The following is a 19,419-nucleotide window of genomic DNA, read 5'->3' as shown; positions in this document are numbered from 1 at the left end:
AAAGAAAAATGAGGAGAAGGTGGAGTATAAGAATAAAAAGAAAAATGAGAAGAAGAAGAGGAAGGCTAAGAAGATGATGAAAAGGGCGAAGAAGAAAAAGAAGACAAAAAAACATGAGGACAAAGAAAAAGATGAAGATGAAAGATGAAGAAGAGGAAGGGCACGATGCTGCTATGACATCGAACTGCAACACGTGGGAGGGAGAGAGCCAAGCATGTCATCTCAAGTGCTTTATAGTCAATATTGAGGAGCCAATATACTAATAACCAACTGCTTAATATGTGTACCCTAGTATAATACAGTGTTCTGATAAAAACATATCGGTAAGCAGTCAACATAAACAGGTGTCATCAGGTGCCCTGTTGATACACCAACACTTGCCTGGCAGGAGCAGAGGGTTCGTCCCTGGCAGAGGTCAGGATGGTTTTGATAACATGCTCCTAAAAAACAGAGCATACAGACAAACTCAGTAAATTTGCTTAAAACAACACAAACCACTGATTCCCTTTAACAGCTACACACTGTGAAGCATCGTTTAAAGGCCCCCCACACAAAGTAAACCTTCACTCCAGGTGTGCATAATGAAGTGAAGTGAAGTGATCCAAAATACATCACACACACATATGCAGCACTAATGGACACACAGACATGACACCAACTTATCTATACACACAATTTCAGACACATTCACACACTCCCTGGTCCCGTCCCTCTGGTCTGTGGTAATGACCGCTTACTCATTCAAAACAAGTTTCTGCCTTGTAAGGAACCACAGAAACCAGTGAGCGGAACGGAGATGCTGCCACGCATGGCATTAACGGTTTACACAGCAGCAACAACAACAATAACAACATTACTCCCATAGCTCTGAAGTGTTACAGGAATAACTGATGGGACATTAACCTATTAGTTTGTTTCTAAGGCCTCCTATAGAAAGCAGAAATGTGTGGTGGACTAACCTGGATTAAACACAAAGTAGATAAAGTCTGGTGAAATGTCTGACCCACTGCTGTGGGGGAAATCAGTTTAAGAGCATGTTAATGTATTGATTGAGCATCGGTAGTGTGTCTGTGACAGAAATGGATGAAGAGATGGGCTCTAAGTTTGTTTTTGGCATAATTCCTCTCTTCTTCCTGTTCTACTGTCACAAAGAATAATGACGCTGCCCACTGACAAAGGCATGATATCTTTATCCAGCCCTCAGTCTGAGCTCTGTCTACCTTGACGTCAGGGAACTTGGTGAGCACCACGTCGGCTGTGGTGGGATGGAGTGCTGGGAGCTCCCCATACAAGTTGGGAAAACACACCAGTGATCCAAGCAGGATCTGGGCCTCTACTCTTGGAGCCTGGGAAGGACAAGGACAGGTGGCAATGACAACAAAGTAGCGATAGGGACAGAAGAATTATCACATCTGTATGCCAGGAGCTGTGTCACACTTTGTTTGCACTGATTCTTACATTGAGTGATGAGCAGGTGGTGACTCGAGAAGCGGCAATGATGAAGTCCAGGATCAGCATAGTGGCTCCAGGAAGGCCGATACTGAAGAACCTTGGACTGCAGTGTTTTATGATTGTGTTCACGATGTCCTGTAGAAACCACACAGTTCTTTTTTAAACACCAAGACTAAATATTCATAATTTGAATCAAGTTGCACATGAGTCATGAAAATATGTTTTTCTGTGCCTTAAAATATTGTCTTGTAAAAATACAAGTGGACACAGAAGATGGTCTGTACTCTACCTGATCTTGGTGCAGCAATCCTTGATGCATGATGTTGTAAAAGTGTGTGAGAAAGTCTGTGTTTGGGGAAACATCTTGCCGCCTCTTCATGATCCTGCAGATCAGCTTGTAGGCATGGAGCTTCCCCTGCTTGTAACGCTCTGTCAGCATGGTGGCCTAGGGGAAAACACATGCACAGAAATATACATGAATTTATGTGAACATAAACAAGTTCAGTGAAAGTAACAAGTAAAACAAACAAACAAATGAACAAAAAGAATGTGTAACTAGATGTCACTGTAATGAATATCAGAGGTCTCAATCACACCAACCTTAAAGAGCCAAGGGGTGAGGATCCTCAGGGGTGGGATCAGAACAGGGGGAGGGGGAGATGACTGGTTGTCCAGAGAAATGCCTAAATTATCTCTTATCTGAAAAGGAAAGTGTCATTTTTACACACACACACAAACACAAAAAGCGTTATAATTGTGAAGTACTCATATGCATCAGCACACACCTTGGCCAGGTTTTGCCACAGCTCACACAGATAGTCAAAGACCTGAGCATGGATCTCAGGGTCTTTGATGGTATTGACATCCCCCAGGATACCAAGCATTCTGCGCCACATTACCGTGGCAACATCTGCATGCCATCCAGTTAGAGAGCCACCCGCCATCACACTGCAGTCCTCGCTGGGGAACTCACTGGTTTCTAGAATCAGTCCATGAATCAATCAGGATCCATTCAGCCTCTCATTCACAGCTGATACCTTATCAAAGTGAAGTACATATCTGTGTGTGAGTGAGTATTACCAAGGTCATCAGGAGTCTGCAGGACGGAGTTGTGGAGCTTCTGGTCCAGCTGCAGGTGTGTGTGTGAGTGGGAGTGTGTGTGATCAGTGTGTTCTGCTGTCAGTGTGGCTGGTGAGGGCGTCTGGGAGCGAGAGCCACCAAGGGAATGCATGGGAGACGCACTCTCAGAACCTGGACAATGAAATATATAAAAATAAAAGAGGCCATTACACATAACTATAACATTAAATGATATATAGTTCAACTAATGGTCCAACCTGTCTGACGTGCCTGCTGTGTCTCAGACTGACTGCAAGTTTTGGTTATCTCAAGTCATCATTTTTGTTAGTCTGTGTACCAACGAAGCGAGCATTTTTAATGAAAGAGATGTGCACGCCTTGAAATAACTTTATGACTTCTACCTTATGACTTTCTACCTGAAAGTTATGTAAACAAACATTGTGATTGGTTCAATTTAAGGCATATCAGACAAATTGTAAAGCTGCTCTTGGTTAAGTAATATTATGTAGCTGATCAATGCAAGATTTCATCACCATCATCAACCACCTTGTATTTCTCAAACATGGTATGTGATACGTGCATCACACCTAGAGCAATCTCTATGTGTACTGACTGTTTAGGGCACAGCACACTTACTGTAACTGTTTGGATGAAACTGATATTTATTATAACTCTCTATGTGGTATAGTATGTAATATTTAGGCTGTAAGTGTGTATACACATGAACATTAAAGCTGTTGAAATAATATAGTGGCTAGGGATATCTTTATTGTATGTACACACCAGTAACAGTGACAGTGTGGCTGAGGCTGCTGGTCTCTGAGTCGAGGTGAAGCGTCGTCAAACTGGCTACTTCATGTTCATCACAGGCTCCGCCCCCTCCCAGGCTGTCCTGGTCCAGTGAGCTGCCTCGGCCTCCTCCTCCAGATCCAGCTCCTCCTCCTGCTTCTGAACTAAAAGTGAAATCTACGAGAAAAAAAAAGTTATACCTTTATCAGGGCTTATATATTGTAATTTTACAAGGTCTCTGCATCAAAGGAAATCATGGGAACACTTAACTGCACACCTTGGTTTATCCTTACAGTTTATGTTAAAGTTAGTTATCATTAGAGAGTTTAAAACATTTTAAAATGTGTTAATTGTATTCATTATTGTATTTATTAGGAGAAGACAGCTGATGTTTTGATTCTTACTATCAAACTTGCAGGTGGAGTACTGAAATGCATTAAAGGAGTCTGACTGGCTGTCTGAGCTGATGACATCAGAACCGCTGGCGCTTGCAGGTGACGTCCACTCAGAGGGAACCCCAGGATCATCAATAGGACGGTGATCATCTGAGGGTCGAGATCCAGGACTCTGACCTGCCTCAAGGAGCTCCGGCAGGTCCCTGGGAACCTCCAGACTTCCTGGGCTGCTGCCACGACGGCCCTGGGTATTTACAAAATATGTTGCAGATTTGTTTTTTTGACACTGAAACCATAATCTTTAATCAGTCTGTGTCCATGTGTTGTACTCACTGCTGTTCCTTTGGCCCGCAGCCTCTCCTGGATAAACTCATCCATCAAGTCAGAAAAGTTTGGGTTGGAGCTTCCTACATCGCTGGAGACTGGACGAGCCTTCTGGACAACCTCCTCTTTGGTGACTAGAGGTAGATATATATGACAATGGTCAAAGCCAAAGAGTTGTCACATATACACACATACACACACACGGAAAATATGGAAAAATGCTTGGAAGATTCCCAGATGTGCACGCAGACAGGTGAGATATTGATAAACATACTGATAAAGAAATTCACAAACACACGGATGGCCAGTGACAGATCTATACCCATACAAACAGCTCAGAGACACAAAACTGAGTAACAACTTTTAGGAGTTTGTTAATAATATAATCGAGACTGACTTGCTGACATTTGTACTATCTGTATTGTTTATTACAGATGTGGTGAGCATTTGTTTTTAATTGAGCCTCTTTCACTTCATCTCTAAATTACCGCTGCTGATAGTTCATTGTTCAGAAACTGGTGCTTCTTCCTTTGAATCATAAGAGCAGTCCTGATGTGTATGTACTGTGGGCCCTAAAGTTAACAAAAGACTGGTAATTTAAAAAAAAAGCCACAACACAGCAGGCACACCCACCAGAAAAGCAATGCAGGAGTTAATTCACACCATGCACAGAGAGCGAGAGAGAGTCATCACCTTGTTAGGTCCAAACAGGCAGCATGTCAGACGCCTACATTAGTGCAGTTATGGTTACTATGAGTTATGCTGCTGTTAGCTTGGTAGCAATGACAGTGGTCAGTGTGATTTTGTTCACTCAAGGAGCAGAGAGCATCGATCAATCTAAAATCAGATGAAAGTGAATATACTACCTACAGTATTGACCAAATAAGCCTCAACTCCCAAACATGTGGCTGATTGAGCGGAAGAGCCTGATAACATTCACGGCCCAACATCAGGATTTAGATCAATAAAGCTCAAAGTTTCCGAACACTGAATGGAAATCTTTACTTTGTTGCAACCGACTGGGTGTAAATTTGACCTTGCTGCACCTTGATTCTTTAAAATTTAAGACCACAACAGGGTCACTTGCCACAGAACAAGACAGGCTGTGTTCAAACTGCAATGCCGTGCAGGTGCAGTCTTAAATCCAACATGGCGGGACACTGTGTGTCCCAGATGTGGTCAGATGTGCAACAAAGTTTTAACTTTCAAACCACCGCGGTCAGTGCAAAAAATCCTTTCTGTATTATTCAAGAATCAGCATCTCACATCAGACAGAGGGAACTGTTAGCAGCAAAGAAGGCTTACTTAAGTTTGTTCAGGCGAACTGAGCGTAATATTCTCAAGCATTAATCTTTAATATTACTGTGTAACAATTAGCATTTTCTTCTATATCTCTTGTAGGCTTTATGTTAAAAAACATGAAAATAGCTGTTTGTAGGTAAGCTATTAGACTGAATGGTTATTTGCCAAGACATCGCCAACGACAGGAATGAGACTTCAAATGTTACAATATGTTGGCATGAAAAATAACAACCCAATCTACTAATCTAATACTAATTAAACTTCGACTAATCTAATACTAACTAAACTAAATCTACTAATCTTATTAAATTAATAACTTAAAGGTATTTCACTCTAAGACCACAACATGAAAGAGCTGGTGTTGCAATTCACATAAAAAGTGGCATCGAAAAGCTAAGCTATGATGTTAGCTTACAGTCCACTATTGCATTTTTGCCCCAAGGTGTTATGGACGTGACAACTTGTTTCTGCAGATCTGTATACCAAATATTTGCATGTCCTGTAAATGCTCAGCCCATCAGCATGTGGACATTTTTCTGTGAGTAATGCTGACATCCTACAGAGTTAACTGTTCAACAATGACTCCACAAAGCTCCCAAAAGCAATACTGTAGCCTTTCCTGCTAACTAAGTAGCTGCTGACAAATGGGTGACTGCTTTTCTATAAAGAGAGGATCCAAAAGACAATGAAAAACACTGCACAATTGACTTAGCTACACTACTGATAGCACTGCTCAGCAGATATTGGGATATTTTAAAAAACTTGCATGACAATTAGATGAGGTAACAGCTAATGAACTGGAGGTTGATGTTTTTTGAAAACAGCACTTGTTTTAACCAATCATTAGTGACGACACAGTGCATATAGGGGTGGACACCCAAGTGCTTTTGATTGCAGTTAAGAGGAGGATGAAAATACAGAATTAGAAAGTACAGCAGGGCACACAGTACTGCTGCACCATGTGGAAAAAGGACACGTTTCAATATAATTCACCTTTCGCTGAAGGCTTGAATGAGAAATGTGTACATATCTTACTTTCACTCTAACTGGCTGAGCATAGACATGCACATTTTTAGTACTGTGATCTGTTAAGTGGTGTGGTTAAGCTCCAACTGTGTTCATAGAACAAGGATAATGCAGAACCATCAGCAGTCAGAGTTTAAGTAGTTCAACACACAGCCAGACAACAGACAACCAGGCAGTCACGGCATATAATATCAAGTTTTAGTCTGTGTGGAGTACCAGATGATAGACTACCTTCCCTGTGAATTCAAGTAAGGTTGCTGTAAATATTGTTGATCCACTTACTAATATTATTTTAAATACGAAATGTCATTGTTAAACTAATTCTGGTCTCTACTGTATGTGAAAATTCCACACATCTGGCACAAAAGTAGAAAACAAACACATGAACGACTGACAGGTGCTCAAGTTGGCAAGCAACACACCTAAATAAAGTAAGAAAAAATTAAGAATAATGCTGTGCAACAGTATTCCACATCAAGACAGGTTCTGCAGATAAATCAGTTTGCTCAAATTAAACATCTGACAATTTGGATACAATTACTGAAACCCAGAGCTATAGTCTCCTACCCTCAGAATTAGAATGAATAGAAAAATGGTATTAATGTAATGCTTATTCAAACATGCACCAATTATCATTTTTGATATCATCTTGTGGCAGTGTACAAGGCAAATAACCATTCAAGATTGTGGATTTGAAAGTGCATACCTTTTCTTATCCATTCAAATTCTATGTGAATAAGACTATTAGTAAGATGGCCATTCTTTAATAAGGTCATATGCTGCACTCTAGTGGTCTGAGAATGAACTACAGCAATTTTTTTCATATAAATGTTGCATCTGCTGTGAACTCCTCTCAAATATTCAACACCATTCAATTACCTTTATAAACTGACCTGACCTGTAACAATCCCTAACCCAGCCTTTCTGTGAGGCATGTATATGCCAAGTCTGTTGTCTTTTTAATCAGCTCTATAAACTTTTACACAGGCAGCTGTGTTTTTCTGTTGTTTCCTCCTGTGCAGGTGAAGAGGGCCGGCGTCCACGGAGGCGAAGAAGGCACGAGGAGGCCGCATGCAACATCGAGGAGAGGGAGGAGGGGTTGGAGGAGAGGGAGGAGTAGGAGAAGGGGTTAAATTCCCAAAGCCCTGAGAAGAAAGAGGACAGGAGGAGGGAGGGAGCTTCCGAGGTAGAGGAACAGGTGGGAAGGTATGGTAGGCAGGGGGGTCCTTGACAGGAGGCAGGCTGGAGGAGGGGCTACGTTCAAGAGGAAACACATCAACAGGGAGTTTTAATTTCAGTCCAGCAGCAAGATGATGAGTGTCAGCCAAAAAATATCATTCCATCATAACAAACCAGTTGAAAACAGCCAAAAAGGAAAAGAGAGTTGCTGGTGTTTGTGTGTTGGTGGGCTTTTGTCTTTCCAAACTTGTTGTTGTGTCTGCTGTGTCCTTTGTGAGCACTTCGTTCGTTGCAATCCTCACCTGGCGTAGTCGTCTTTCGTCCAAAGTAGCCCAGGACGTGGGAGTAGAGGTCTCTTAGCGATGCGTCACCTGTGGCAGCGCGGCCCTGTCGCTGTGGCGACGAGCCTTGGGATGACCCCTGACCTCGGGGCCGAGGCTTTGAGGACAGAGCATGAACTACAGACTTGTAGACACCACCAAGGAGAGCCCCTTGGTGGTGTCGTGAGGCCGTGCTGCCGGGCTCCTGGGAGCGTGAGCGGGAGGCTCGCGATCGCAAGGCGGAACGTCCCAGGCGACCACGCACCCCTGACGACACGCCAGAGAAACCTGAACTGCTTGACTGCATCTCTGAGTGAGCCTCAGAGCCCAGGTAGGCTCCTGCACAGGATCCGGAGTGTTGCTTGTCCTTGTCCCCTCCAGTGCCGGCCCTGCTTTCCAGGCCTCCAGCTACTGTGGTGCTCTCTGCCCCACAGTTATCCATAACAGTCCCAGTGGGCAATTTCTCATGTGCCCCTGCTCTATGGCTTATCCCAGCAACAGACCCAAACTTACCTGCACCCCCTGCTCCCAGCTTGGCACCTGACCCTGTCCCAGCTCCGGCCCCAGACCTCTCCCCAGCTGAGTGGCTGTGTGTGTGGAAGTGACTCAGGCGGCGTAGCCTGGCTTTCCAGTGAGCCTCTTTATTCTCAAGGGGGTTGTGGAACTGGACCGACTCAGTTGAGGGCCGGAAGCTGACATGAACACCCCCCGAATGGTGCCTCTTGTTGCTACTACGGGACAACTTGGCCTTAGTTGTGTCGGAAGTGTGGGGAGTTTGATTTAGTTCTGATTCTACAGTGTTAGTTTCTTGTCTAATGACACTGGACCTCTCTTTTGCTGCTGCTTCTTTATCATCCTGCTTCTCTTCTACTTTTTCTCTCAACATGTCACAGTTCCCTTCCCATCCTGCTGCCCTTCCTGTGTTTCCTCCTACTTTTATGACCCCAGTGTGTCTTTCTAAGCTAGCACTCCCCCTAGAATTAGGTGATGGCCACTGACACTGCAACTCTAGGCACTCGTAGATGCTCAGCTGCTCTCCCTCATTCTCCTCTGTTGAATCAACACTGCTATGTCTCACAGATTTACTTACCTGTCTGTCCTCTCTCACCACCTGTCTTGCCTCTCCGACCTGTCCTGTGTGTTCTATTTGTGTTCTAGCTACCCCTGTTTGCACAGGCAAAGCCACAACACTGTTCTCGAGAGTATGACCAGGACTAGCTTTCTCTCCTGCATCCTCCTTCCTCTCAACTGCTTTGTGAGTGAGGTAGTCCCTTATCGAGGAGAACAAATCATCCTCCTCCACTGCTGCCCCGATTTCTCCCTCTTCAACATCGATTTCCTTTTCAGATGAACAGGCGAAGGCAGAACCCCAGTCGCTTACCCAATCAGAACTAGAACCTTCACTTTGAATGCCAATCTGGTGCCAGAACTGGTCATTAACACTACCATCACCTTGTCCCTCTGAGGACGAGACAACAACACCATTAGACAAGGTAAAAGGGGTGGGAGAAAGGGAGGTGGAGGGGTGTGGGGGTGCTTGAGCTGCGTGGCTTTTGGCTGCAAGTAAGGAAGAACTTGTGGAATATTGGTGGGGAGGGGTTGAGATCGTAGCAAGATCCCTCTGAGGGTCTTCACCTTTGACCCGCTCTGCGATAAAAGGCTCCATGATGTCAGAGGCACTGCTGCTCCTGGCGAGGGAGGAAGGAGCCGGGCCATCCAGGTCACAAGCTACTCCCTGGAAGACCTCAGAACATGAGTTGGGAGGGGCATCATCGCTCTGGGAGGAGTGGCGCATCCGAGACGTGCGGGATGTCAGCGTGATTGGCGGGTCCTCAAGGTCTGTTAATTAGGGGAACATGAAGGAAGGGGAGTGAGGTTAGAGAAGGGGTTGGTAGGAAAGGATCACACATATGCAGACATACACACCCCTTCAAGTGAACAAAGACCACAACAGACAACTAGACATAAATGAAACATTGATATTATTGTGAACGCTGAGAAAAAGTTATTTTGCGCCCTGGATACAGCCAACAACAACAACAACAACAACTAAATGAGATGCATGAATGATGGCTGAGATGGTTTTGTGACAACTGTTTCAACCTCACACAACATACACCTTCTTCTAAGAAGACACAATCACAGTAAACCAAATGCAAAAATAAAAACTAGCTCCTCCAAATGTCAGTTTACAAAGCCACTACTGCACTAATTATGAAAGAATTTAATCATATTTTATATCAAATTAAACAGCAGAAGCTGGGTTAGAACATGTAAAAAACATGTTCTAATTTTGTTTTGCTGCACTTGATCACAATCAACCTTTGCAGAGACCATGTTCACATACTGTACTATGATTTAAAAGAGGTTTAGAGCTTTGGCAGCAATATTTTTAAGGTATACACACCCTGGAAGTGCTTTTTTAGGTGAGACTAAAAATTATTGAATTTTTGCTGTGTACCATCTTCATTTACTATTCACCAGTAACACAAATAATGATAATTACACATCTCAACAAATCCTCAAAGTGTTCCCTTTCCCACAACACCAAAAGTATTCAAATAAACCTTGTGGTTGCAGAGATATACTCATTTTATTATGGATATGCAATTCAAGCAGAGGCATAGAAAATTGGCTTGGGGCTTAAAGGGTTAACAACAATCTCACACACACCAAATATAAACACACAAAACATTTTTTAACTAAAATAACTCAAGAAGAGGATGTGATAAATTAAAGTCATCACCACTGCCTACAGAAAGGAAGGGTAGGAGTCAAATTAAATGCCATCCTAAGGAAAAAGGCGAACTGAATACCAGTCAACTTCTGTGATAGGGGGATCAACACTAAAGGCATCGGAACAATGGGAAAATAAATGCCTATAATAGGCAACAAAGTGTGCAGTCAGAAAGAGGTGAAGACATGACAGAGGGACATGTGCAGACAGACCGGCAACTAACAGATGCAGGTTAGCAGGCGGAGAAAGTAGACAGCAAAACAGGTAAGTCAAGTTTCCTGCACAAATTAGACACAGTGACACATAAATGGTCTCCATCTAGCAGCAAAAATGTCCAGTTCACATTAAGTAGTTGATATAGAAACAGTAGAAACAGTTTGTGTCAAACTGACAAAGACAGATTATTTGGTATTGGCAAGGGAATATTTCATTCTCCTTCTGGAAATTTACCAAATAATGTTCAAACGACGACACTAACCATAACAGCTTTAGGACAACATACTGTAAATCATAGACAGAATTAACACAACAGGCCAACTTGGGAAAAATAACCGAACTCTTCACTTATTTTTCAAAAATGAAAAATGACCTTCAATATGCTTTGATCATCCATTTGTCACATGCAAAATGTCAAGCGATGCTGATGAGATTACTGCACACAATCAGGAGTGTGATGCATCTATGATGTTCAAGCATTTGTCAAAATCACACTGTTCATCCCCATTACACGTCAGAAAGGGAAGGGCCATATGATTCCTGATGAGCCACATGCAAACTGCTGATTCAGTAATGACAAATTAACAGCCAGGAAAACTGACAGAGAGACTAGACAACAGGCATAAAGTTTCAATTTCGGACAGATGTACAGACAAGTCTCCAGGCATAGAGGCAGGCAGGCAGACAGGTAGTGCAAAGAGTGTGTACCTGCCAGCTGGTCGGCAAGGGGGGGTAGTAAAGGGTGGTGGTGGTGGAGGAGGACAGGAAGAGGCGGAGCCAGAGCAGGAGCACTCTTAGCACTGCGGATAAAGGCTGAGGACAGCAGAGAGTCCCCCGTAGAACAGCTACGCAGGGCTGAAGAGGTGGGAAGAACAGATAGAAGAGAGACAGAATAAGGGGGTAAAGAGTGTGAGACAGAAAAGGAAAGCCAAGAAGGAAACAAAAAGGAAACAAAGGAGAATATAGGGTATTGCAGTGGCAAGTAAAGTGAAGGGTAAGTGGAGGAAAGGTGGGTGAAAAAATAAAGGGAATGCGAACAATGATGTGTCAAAAGTATGACCAGTGAAAATAAAGATATTAGACAGAGAGAGAAGATACGATGGAGCAAAGATGTGTTGAGAGGAAGTAGGTGAAGATTTATCAAACAAATAAATTTACGGAATGAGCAAAACATTGAAAGAAAATTTGGAGAGAAAGTCAAGAAATGAGTAAAAAAAATGACAGGAGACAGGACAGTGTTGAAATGAGGAAAAAAAGCTTGAAGAAGGAAATGTTGAGGGGAAGAGACAGGGAAGGTGACGGAGCAGTGAGACAGGGTTAGCTCTGGAGGAAAGACGGTGAGACAGTGAGAGGCTGGTGGCAGCTTGGCACTCTGTTTCAAAACATATCTCCTTTTGAGACCACGATACACAGGAGCACCACAGTTTTTAAATGCTAGGTCACTTACAAACTTATCTGCAAGTTTGTCTAAGTCCAAGATTTTTTCAGTGCATTCCCAGTTGAGTATTCAACTGAAAAGGGGAACAAAAACAACTGCACACCTGAAAGGATGTTGCTCAGCGTGTGTGGGCTCATTTCTAAATGTTAAAACTTGAACAACTGTTGCTTCACCACAATGAACGCAGTTTAGAGTAAGGAGTTTACCAACTTCCTTCCTCACTCTCATGGAAACAACTCTGTCCCCTTCCCTGGGAGTAAAAGCAACTACAGAGGGTAAAGAGTAGATATAACATGTTATATAGAGTGTTTGCTGGTCACAAATTAGAACAGCATTTGTCTTACCAATGTTGCTAGTATATTAAATTGCTATTGAAATTTGGGCAGTTACTACTGTTAGAGTCTTTGACGTCTTATGGGCTCCTCCATATTTTCAACATCCCAACTTCATCTTCTGACTTGTATTTATTATGAGCTGTCATCACCTCTCTTTAAGCTCATACTGGTATTTCAGTACAATGTGGTGTTATGACCATTTCTTTCACACTGATGGCCACAGTTGAAGGCTTAGCATAAACAATGTGGAGGAATGACAGTAAGCATACACCACAACTTCCTGTCAGACAGGCAAGATGGGAAAGGTGGAGGAGAGTTAAATAAAACAGACTTAAGAAGAAAGAGAAACTATCTAAAGTGTTCTGAGGAAAGGCAGTGTCCTGGTTTCTTCTAGGTGTGTCCCTCTTTAACACACATAACATCTGCCAGTTTGAAACCAATACACACAAAGATGCCTGGACATGACCAGTAACAAAGATTTCTAGCCTTTAATTTTTTTTATTCCCACATGCATAGGATGGACAGGGAGGGATACTGACCTACAGTCTTCTGGCGGACGATACTCCTGGCCTTTTCGATGCCTGGCGAGCCAGCGGTTGTGGCACTTCGCTGCCTCATGGCTGCTGCCTGGACCGGTTGGTCTCTGCTCCAGCCTTTGGAGAATGAGCGATCCACAATCTGTCGCTGGCCCTCTGAACCTATACCTGGTGTTGATGGATGGAGGTGATAGAATGTGTCAATGCACTTGTAATGGTACTTTACAGGACATATATTACCTCTATCTATGACTATGCACTGATACTATGTGTCATGAAACAGCTTGGTTTTCAGACGTGATGCACATTATCTTTTCTGTCATATTTGGTTGGTTGAAGTATCCCATTTTTCTTAGGTCCCTTTCACATTATGTTTCGTATTTCTGGATATTTCCATACAGTGTACATTTCTTCATTGTCCAACTGTAATAAATATCCTTATAATCAACTGCTTACAGCTAAAGCAAGATATTCTAGCAATTAATGCTCTCAATGCATCTTCATCATTTTGCACATACATACAAAATTAAGGATCTGTGCAGCTAGGCAGTAATTATCTTTAATATTATGGGACAGCTGACTCGTTTTAGGATTTGCTGGTAGAAGGACGTTATGCATGTTATGCAGTAACAAAGGGGAATTTCGATTATCTTGTGACCAACCTTTTCCTTTATGTTTCTTCTGTTTTTGTTCACTGAGTTTGTCCAGAGGCAGCTCATTCAGATCAACACTGTAAAGGTTCCTGGCCAACACCTAAGACACAAAGACATTTTCTGACACCAACTAGTGCTTAAGGTAAAAAGAATAACTTGTCATATGCTGAGGAAGAATGGAAAATATATTTATGATAGATTCAGTGTAATCCTGTCAAAATATAAAAAATAAAACATTTTTATAATTGAAGTGAATATGGAGGCAAAATGGCAGGCATGTGGGAACAGGAATGAAGCTATTGATTCCTTCATTCTACTTAAGTTCTCCTTTAGTTCTCAAATGATTTTCTGCAGGTGTCATAGTGAGTAACTGAACTGAAAGGACAACTTGTGTTGATAAAATGTATTGATAAAAAATTGTAATTTCTCATTGAAGACAGTGGATCAAATCATTTTTATTAAAATGTTAAATTATACAGACTAAACCACAGCCATACACATACTACTTGGATGATAACATGATTAAAATCACTTCCAGTACCTTGGTGAGGGTCTCCATGGTTAGTGACCACTCAGTGACCAGTTCATCCCAGCAGGTCAGAGATGAGAGGACGGAGAGGAGGTCGTCCCACAGTTCTCTGCTGATGTAGACGTTTAAGTTCCCCTTGATCCAGGCGACTATCAAGGTCTGGACAGACAGATGGTAATAAAATGATAGAAAGTTGGATTAAAGATGCACTCTACTTACCAAAACTAAATACTAGTCAACTGGGTCATACGTGGACTATATCAAGCTTTATTATAATAACTTTAATATTATCATTATTATTAGAAATGTTTTGACAAAGAATGAAATCAGATCATTGTACCAGCAGGACTTCTTCATTATATCTGTCTTTGTATACACTGTATTTGTATATATTCAGTATCTAGAGCAGCCCTCTCCCAATAGCTGTGTGCTGTAACACAATTTTATTGACTTAAGAAAAATAACTGGACAGTTTGATAAAGTAAGAGCAATGTACCTGAAAGATAGGTCCAGCCAGTCTGCCTGACAATGTGTTGTTCTTCTTGCCCTGGGGCATGATGGATGGAGGTCTTTTCATCACTGACTCCGTCACCCTCAGCAGAACCAGTAATATCTGCTCCCTTCAAACAAAATAAAAATAAAGAAAATGTGGTGGAACCTTTAACCTCATGATTCTATAAATGTAGATGGTGTTTTTGGTTGGATGATCTCTCAGTCCTCCATGACAAGTTCAATTCATTATATATCTGGCGACAGTGCAGCTTCTACTTTTTTACCATGTTTTCTGGTCCATGGTCTCATGCATGACAAGGCTGCGGTAGATGTTCAGGACTCTCTTGCACATGTCGACATGCTCCTCCAAAAGGATCTTGATATCATTGGCTGGCTCCAGTAGGAAAACGTTAGAGGAGTGGGTGATGAATACCTGAAAAGGAGACAAGCAGGCAAGATGTCGAATGGGTTCACAATCTATTTTTCAAAGACTATGCAAGGGTAAAGGTAAGTAAAGTAAGCTAAGATTTTTGTGTGAATGTATGAAATGTACAGATATTTTACATGTGCGAGGACCATACCTGTAGGGTAGTCTGAACTCCAGCATGAACGCTGTATTCCAGTAATTCACTGTCAATCATCTTGTTCATTCCCTGAGAAAACAAACATGCATATAAAATTAAAGGAAAGGAATATAAAGGAAATATCACCTCAAAATATTAGCGACAGCTCATGATTTTAAAATGTTTGAAATAGTCACAAATTTAAAAAAAATGAACAAAAAATTGCCTTGTCTGAAAAAAAATATTTTTACTAGTGCCCAGAATTAGTTATTACTATGGTAACATGTCATACCAAGGTGTTGGTAAACATACAGAACAATATTGAAGCACAGGTGGAATCAATGGTGGTTGGATTCCATTTAGGTGAGCTAGGTCCAGCGCTCTGCTATTGTGCACGCTTGCTCACTGGCATGTCTTTCACGGAAACCTGAAATGGTGCCTTCATTAACATTATTGATCACACCTGTGCTTTTCCTGCTTTGACAAGTCAAAATGTTTACTGTGAAACGGGTCCATTCCAATCAGCTTTGCTAAACATGGCTGTTTTTGACAATTTAAAAAGCATAATGTAAAAGGGTAAGGCTTTCAAATACAATTTCAAACCCAGGAATCTTGACATGAATCCATCTTTGAATTCATACTAACTAAATAAAATCCCTCTGTTAGTGGGCTGGTCAGACTCTAGCCAATCTAACACAGAACATCACTATGAAGGCATCTGTTCACATAGCAGCCCCCTTTGTTTGCTTGATGCATATTTGCATTTGATGACTGATTTTTGGGTACTTCCTCACCTCATCCTCCTTGTCTCCGAGCTGAGAGCCTGAATCTAGACTGCCTCCTATGGGATAGGGACCCTCCTCTGGCTCCTTCATAAACACTGGCCTGTCCTCAATGGAGATCCACTCCTGATAAACACGGACCACTTTACGCATTGCTGCAGCTTCGCACATGGGAAGGAGAAATGCCTATATTGATAGAGACAGACATAAATATAAAATGCCATCTAGATTTACTCCAATGCAGACAAAATTAAACATCAAAGTGAATGTCAGTATGGTTTCACCTGTCTAAAGATCTCAGTGATGAAGTTGACATTGGTTCTGGAGTTGGTCAGTACTCTCCTCACCACCTCCATGTCCGTCAGCTGCTCTTCATCTATGGAGCACAGTGAGGAAGAGCTGGGCTCCCTCTCTGTCAATGTAGATGTGTTGGAGTGGCTTTGTTCAGGCTCACCCCCAGCCCCTGGACCCCCAGATAACCCCATGCTGCCTCCGCCTGATCCAGATGACCCACTGCCTTCCAGGTGGCTGTCAGACCGAATCCCGCCTCCACCACTGTCGTCTGAGCTGCCCACTGAGCGAGCTGCCAGGCCGGCTGCTGCCCGCTAAAGGTGAAAATTTGGGTTCAACAATGAGGTAAGACAGTAATTCAGAAATAAAAATAAAAATCAGAAGATAATGTTCCAAATATACATCAAAGTAAACTAACATTTTGCCATATTGTCAGTAATGTGCAATGGAATATTTTCATGTCATTTAACATCCTTTTTGGTGAATATGTCAATCTTTCACAAATGCTTTTTTAGAACACCAGAGGTCTAATAGTCTTGGCTTTTTTTGATAGAGCTCTGACAATTGTTAATCATGAAATCATTTAAAAAGAAATGTCAAAATTCTCTGGTTCCTGCATCTTTCATGTGAATTTTTTTTGGTCTGCAACATTTTAAAAATGTAGTATTTTAAGGTTTTGGACTTTTGATCATCTTAGACTCATCATCTTTTACTATTTCAGGTGGAAAAAGCTTACTAACTGATTATCTGAGAAAATAATCTGCAGAATAAATGTCAACAAAAACACTCTCTATTACAAAGATTTTTGGTGTGTAACCTGAATGTTCTTGGGAACGTTCTCTCCCTCTGTTCCTGGGATGTGTGTCTGTGTGTTGGGTCGTGGCTCGAGCCAGAAGGAAACCAGCCAGCGAATAAAGATGACTCGGGCCTGAAGGAAGCTCTCCTTGGTGCAATACAATGTTTCACCACCATCTTGCTCCCTGCGCACTATGCTGTAGTAGGGCTTAGGACGCATCGGAGGCACATCTGCAGGGACAGAGGAAAATCTTTATTTATGTCATTACAAAAATACAACATGAGTATTCACTGTGCTGCAAGTTGTCACTGGATTTACAGTATCCAGTAACTATTAACCTTATAACCAGTATGTCGTGCTATCGAGTACAGTCTCTTCTGAAAAATTCAATTGTATTTACACCTCGTGACACAGTGATTTTCTATCCAGAAGTTATTGTAAACAAGCATTTGTGAGTGGTTCTATTGAAGACCTAATGTAACTGACCCAGTATGGGGTTGTAGAGGCTGGTTTCCATGGCAAAGTTGGGGAAGATGTGAGGAAGGTAAAACTTCCTGAAGTGACCAAAGAGGAAGCTGAAGCCACGCTCATGGTTTTCTTTACAACGCCACTCCAGAGACTTGGCCTGTTGGACACACACATAAAGACAAACAAGCTCGAGTTACAACAAGAGCGTTACACACAGAAAATAGTGTCAAGTGGAGAAAAGCACCATTGTTTTAGGGGAGAATGTTATCAGTGTGCGTATGACGGTATGTACGTGTAATAGTGGCAAGAAGAGGAAGCACAAGAACGACGCCTCTGTGTGTCAATAAGGGATGAAACAGAGAGTTAGTTATACCAGCACATTTCTGTACATGGTAATGTCAAGAAGAGGCAAAATAAATGGTTTCTCTAATATATTTAGCACTGGTGACATTAGTAAGGTAGTGCGCCATTTGCAAAAGTGTAACTATGTCGTGTTAGTGTGTTAGTAAGAAATGATGATAATACCTGGTTTACCATGTATTTAAGCAGAGCTTCTAAAAAGTAAGCAGTGAGGTCTTCCTGGTTCTTGTCACCTGACTGGGGAGGAACCAGTGGAGTGATCTCTTCTGGGGTGACCTGACCTGCGGTGGGGAAAAAGCATGTAGATTTAATGTTTTTATCACTATAAATACTGCAAAATTTGCTCTTGTTTGTGAAATACATTAAATACAGCTGCATACACATTGTGGAAAAACCTTTATGGGGGTCCAAATCCTATCCAATATACCACATCTTGTCAGGTACAGTGACTGTTGAGCCCACTGATAAATATGATTCCAGTGTGTGTGTGTGTGTGTTTCTACTAACTCTCTGTTAAACTCAGCGGTGGGTTGATCAGAGTGTCCAGCGTGCGCGGTGTCCCATGGCAGAGTGGAGCTGGGAAGCCGGGAATCAAACAGGCAAACATGCAGAGCTGCTCACGCTCTGCATTATTCTGTAACGCTTGCATCCACAGCAAGAACAGGCGCACACCTTCACGACGGATCTACAGTGAAGATGAGAGAGGGACAGATGAGGACTGAGGAAAAACCTATATGAATAAATATTACATACTCAGATTACATTTCTTACAGACCCTGTCATTAAGATGAAGATTTGTTTAAAGCAGTCAATTTGATTTTAGGATAAGAGTAGCTAACACGTGACAACAACCAGCTTTATTCAAATCTAGATGCTATGACTGACAGGTTGACACAGAGCTACCAGCCAATCAGAACAATACCTTCAGAGAGTTTCCAGTATGCAGCAGCTTCTTGAGAATCAGCCCTGAGAGAGAAATGAAACGTCAACTTGGACTTTCAAAACTACAGTGTACAGTGAGTAAGCATAGCCACATCAGTTAATATTAATGAATGATGAATACTTTTGAATTGGTGAAAGAAATGTGTTGTCCAACTTCAGTAAAGCGTTTGTCAAATACAGTTCTATTGATTAATTTGGAACAGCTGGTTAGCTTTGACATTACACAATCTGTAAGGTAAGTGATCACACTGTTCAAAACTGGTTGAACTCAATTTAACCACACTCACGTGACTAAGTTCTACTTTAAGACATATTTTTCAGGAAAGAGTGTTGAGGATGGGTTTTGTTACCGATGCTGTGGAACTGCCATCGGCTCTGGATTCTCTCTGGCAGGAGCTGGAGGATTTTCTGGGA

At 42.1% G+C, this 19,419-nt stretch overlaps 1 protein-coding gene across 6 annotated transcripts in view; it reads right to left on the bottom strand.

Annotated features, from left to right (window-relative positions):
- Positions 1 to 19,419, bottom strand: part of ralgapa1 (Ral GTPase activating protein catalytic subunit alpha 1) — a 65,390-nt gene that overhangs the window by 41,304 nt on the left and 4,667 nt on the right. For 3 of the 6 annotated variants that reach the window (XM_037125149.1, XM_037125152.1, XM_037125151.1), the window contains exons 4-29: positions 19,356 to 19,413; positions 18,986 to 19,029; positions 18,571 to 18,748; positions 18,229 to 18,344; positions 17,722 to 17,860; positions 17,257 to 17,465; positions 16,433 to 16,753; positions 16,161 to 16,334; positions 15,385 to 15,456; positions 15,088 to 15,236; positions 14,808 to 14,931; positions 14,324 to 14,470; positions 13,792 to 13,882; positions 13,133 to 13,297; positions 11,529 to 11,675; positions 9,503 to 9,706; positions 4,050 to 4,174; positions 3,726 to 3,960; positions 3,316 to 3,498; positions 2,533 to 2,703; positions 2,238 to 2,431; positions 2,053 to 2,151; positions 1,742 to 1,897; positions 1,459 to 1,587; positions 1,221 to 1,346; positions 382 to 440 (exon numbers count right to left, since the gene is read on the bottom strand). In XM_037125149.1, the coding sequence (XP_036981044.1) occupies positions 382 to 440; positions 1,221 to 1,346; positions 1,459 to 1,587; positions 1,742 to 1,897; positions 2,053 to 2,151; positions 2,238 to 2,431; positions 2,533 to 2,703; positions 3,316 to 3,498; positions 3,726 to 3,960; positions 4,050 to 4,174; positions 9,503 to 9,706; positions 11,529 to 11,675; positions 13,133 to 13,297; positions 13,792 to 13,882; positions 14,324 to 14,470; positions 14,808 to 14,931; positions 15,088 to 15,236; positions 15,385 to 15,456; positions 16,161 to 16,334; positions 16,433 to 16,753; positions 17,257 to 17,465; positions 17,722 to 17,860; positions 18,229 to 18,344; positions 18,571 to 18,748; positions 18,986 to 19,029; positions 19,356 to 19,413 (3,815 nt within the window). Of the gene's footprint in view, positions 1 to 381; positions 441 to 1,220; positions 1,347 to 1,458; positions 1,588 to 1,741; positions 1,898 to 2,052; positions 2,152 to 2,237; positions 2,432 to 2,532; positions 2,704 to 3,315; positions 3,499 to 3,725; positions 3,961 to 4,049; positions 4,175 to 7,849; positions 9,707 to 11,528; positions 11,676 to 13,132; positions 13,298 to 13,791; positions 13,883 to 14,323; positions 14,471 to 14,807; positions 14,932 to 15,087; positions 15,237 to 15,384; positions 15,457 to 16,160; positions 16,335 to 16,432; positions 16,754 to 17,256; positions 17,466 to 17,721; positions 17,861 to 18,228; positions 18,345 to 18,570; positions 18,749 to 18,985; positions 19,030 to 19,355; positions 19,414 to 19,419 lie in introns of all 6 variants that reach the window. The other 3 variants (XM_037125148.1, XM_037125150.1, XM_037125153.1) reach the window with 3 other exon arrangements.

The sequence above is a fragment of the Acanthopagrus latus genome, chromosome 16 (assembly GCF_904848185.1).
Source record: "Acanthopagrus latus isolate v.2019 chromosome 16, fAcaLat1.1, whole genome shotgun sequence".
Lineage (NCBI taxonomy): Eukaryota > Metazoa > Chordata > Actinopteri > Spariformes > Sparidae > Acanthopagrus > Acanthopagrus latus.
This window is presented reverse-complemented; position numbering and strand designations above follow the sequence as displayed.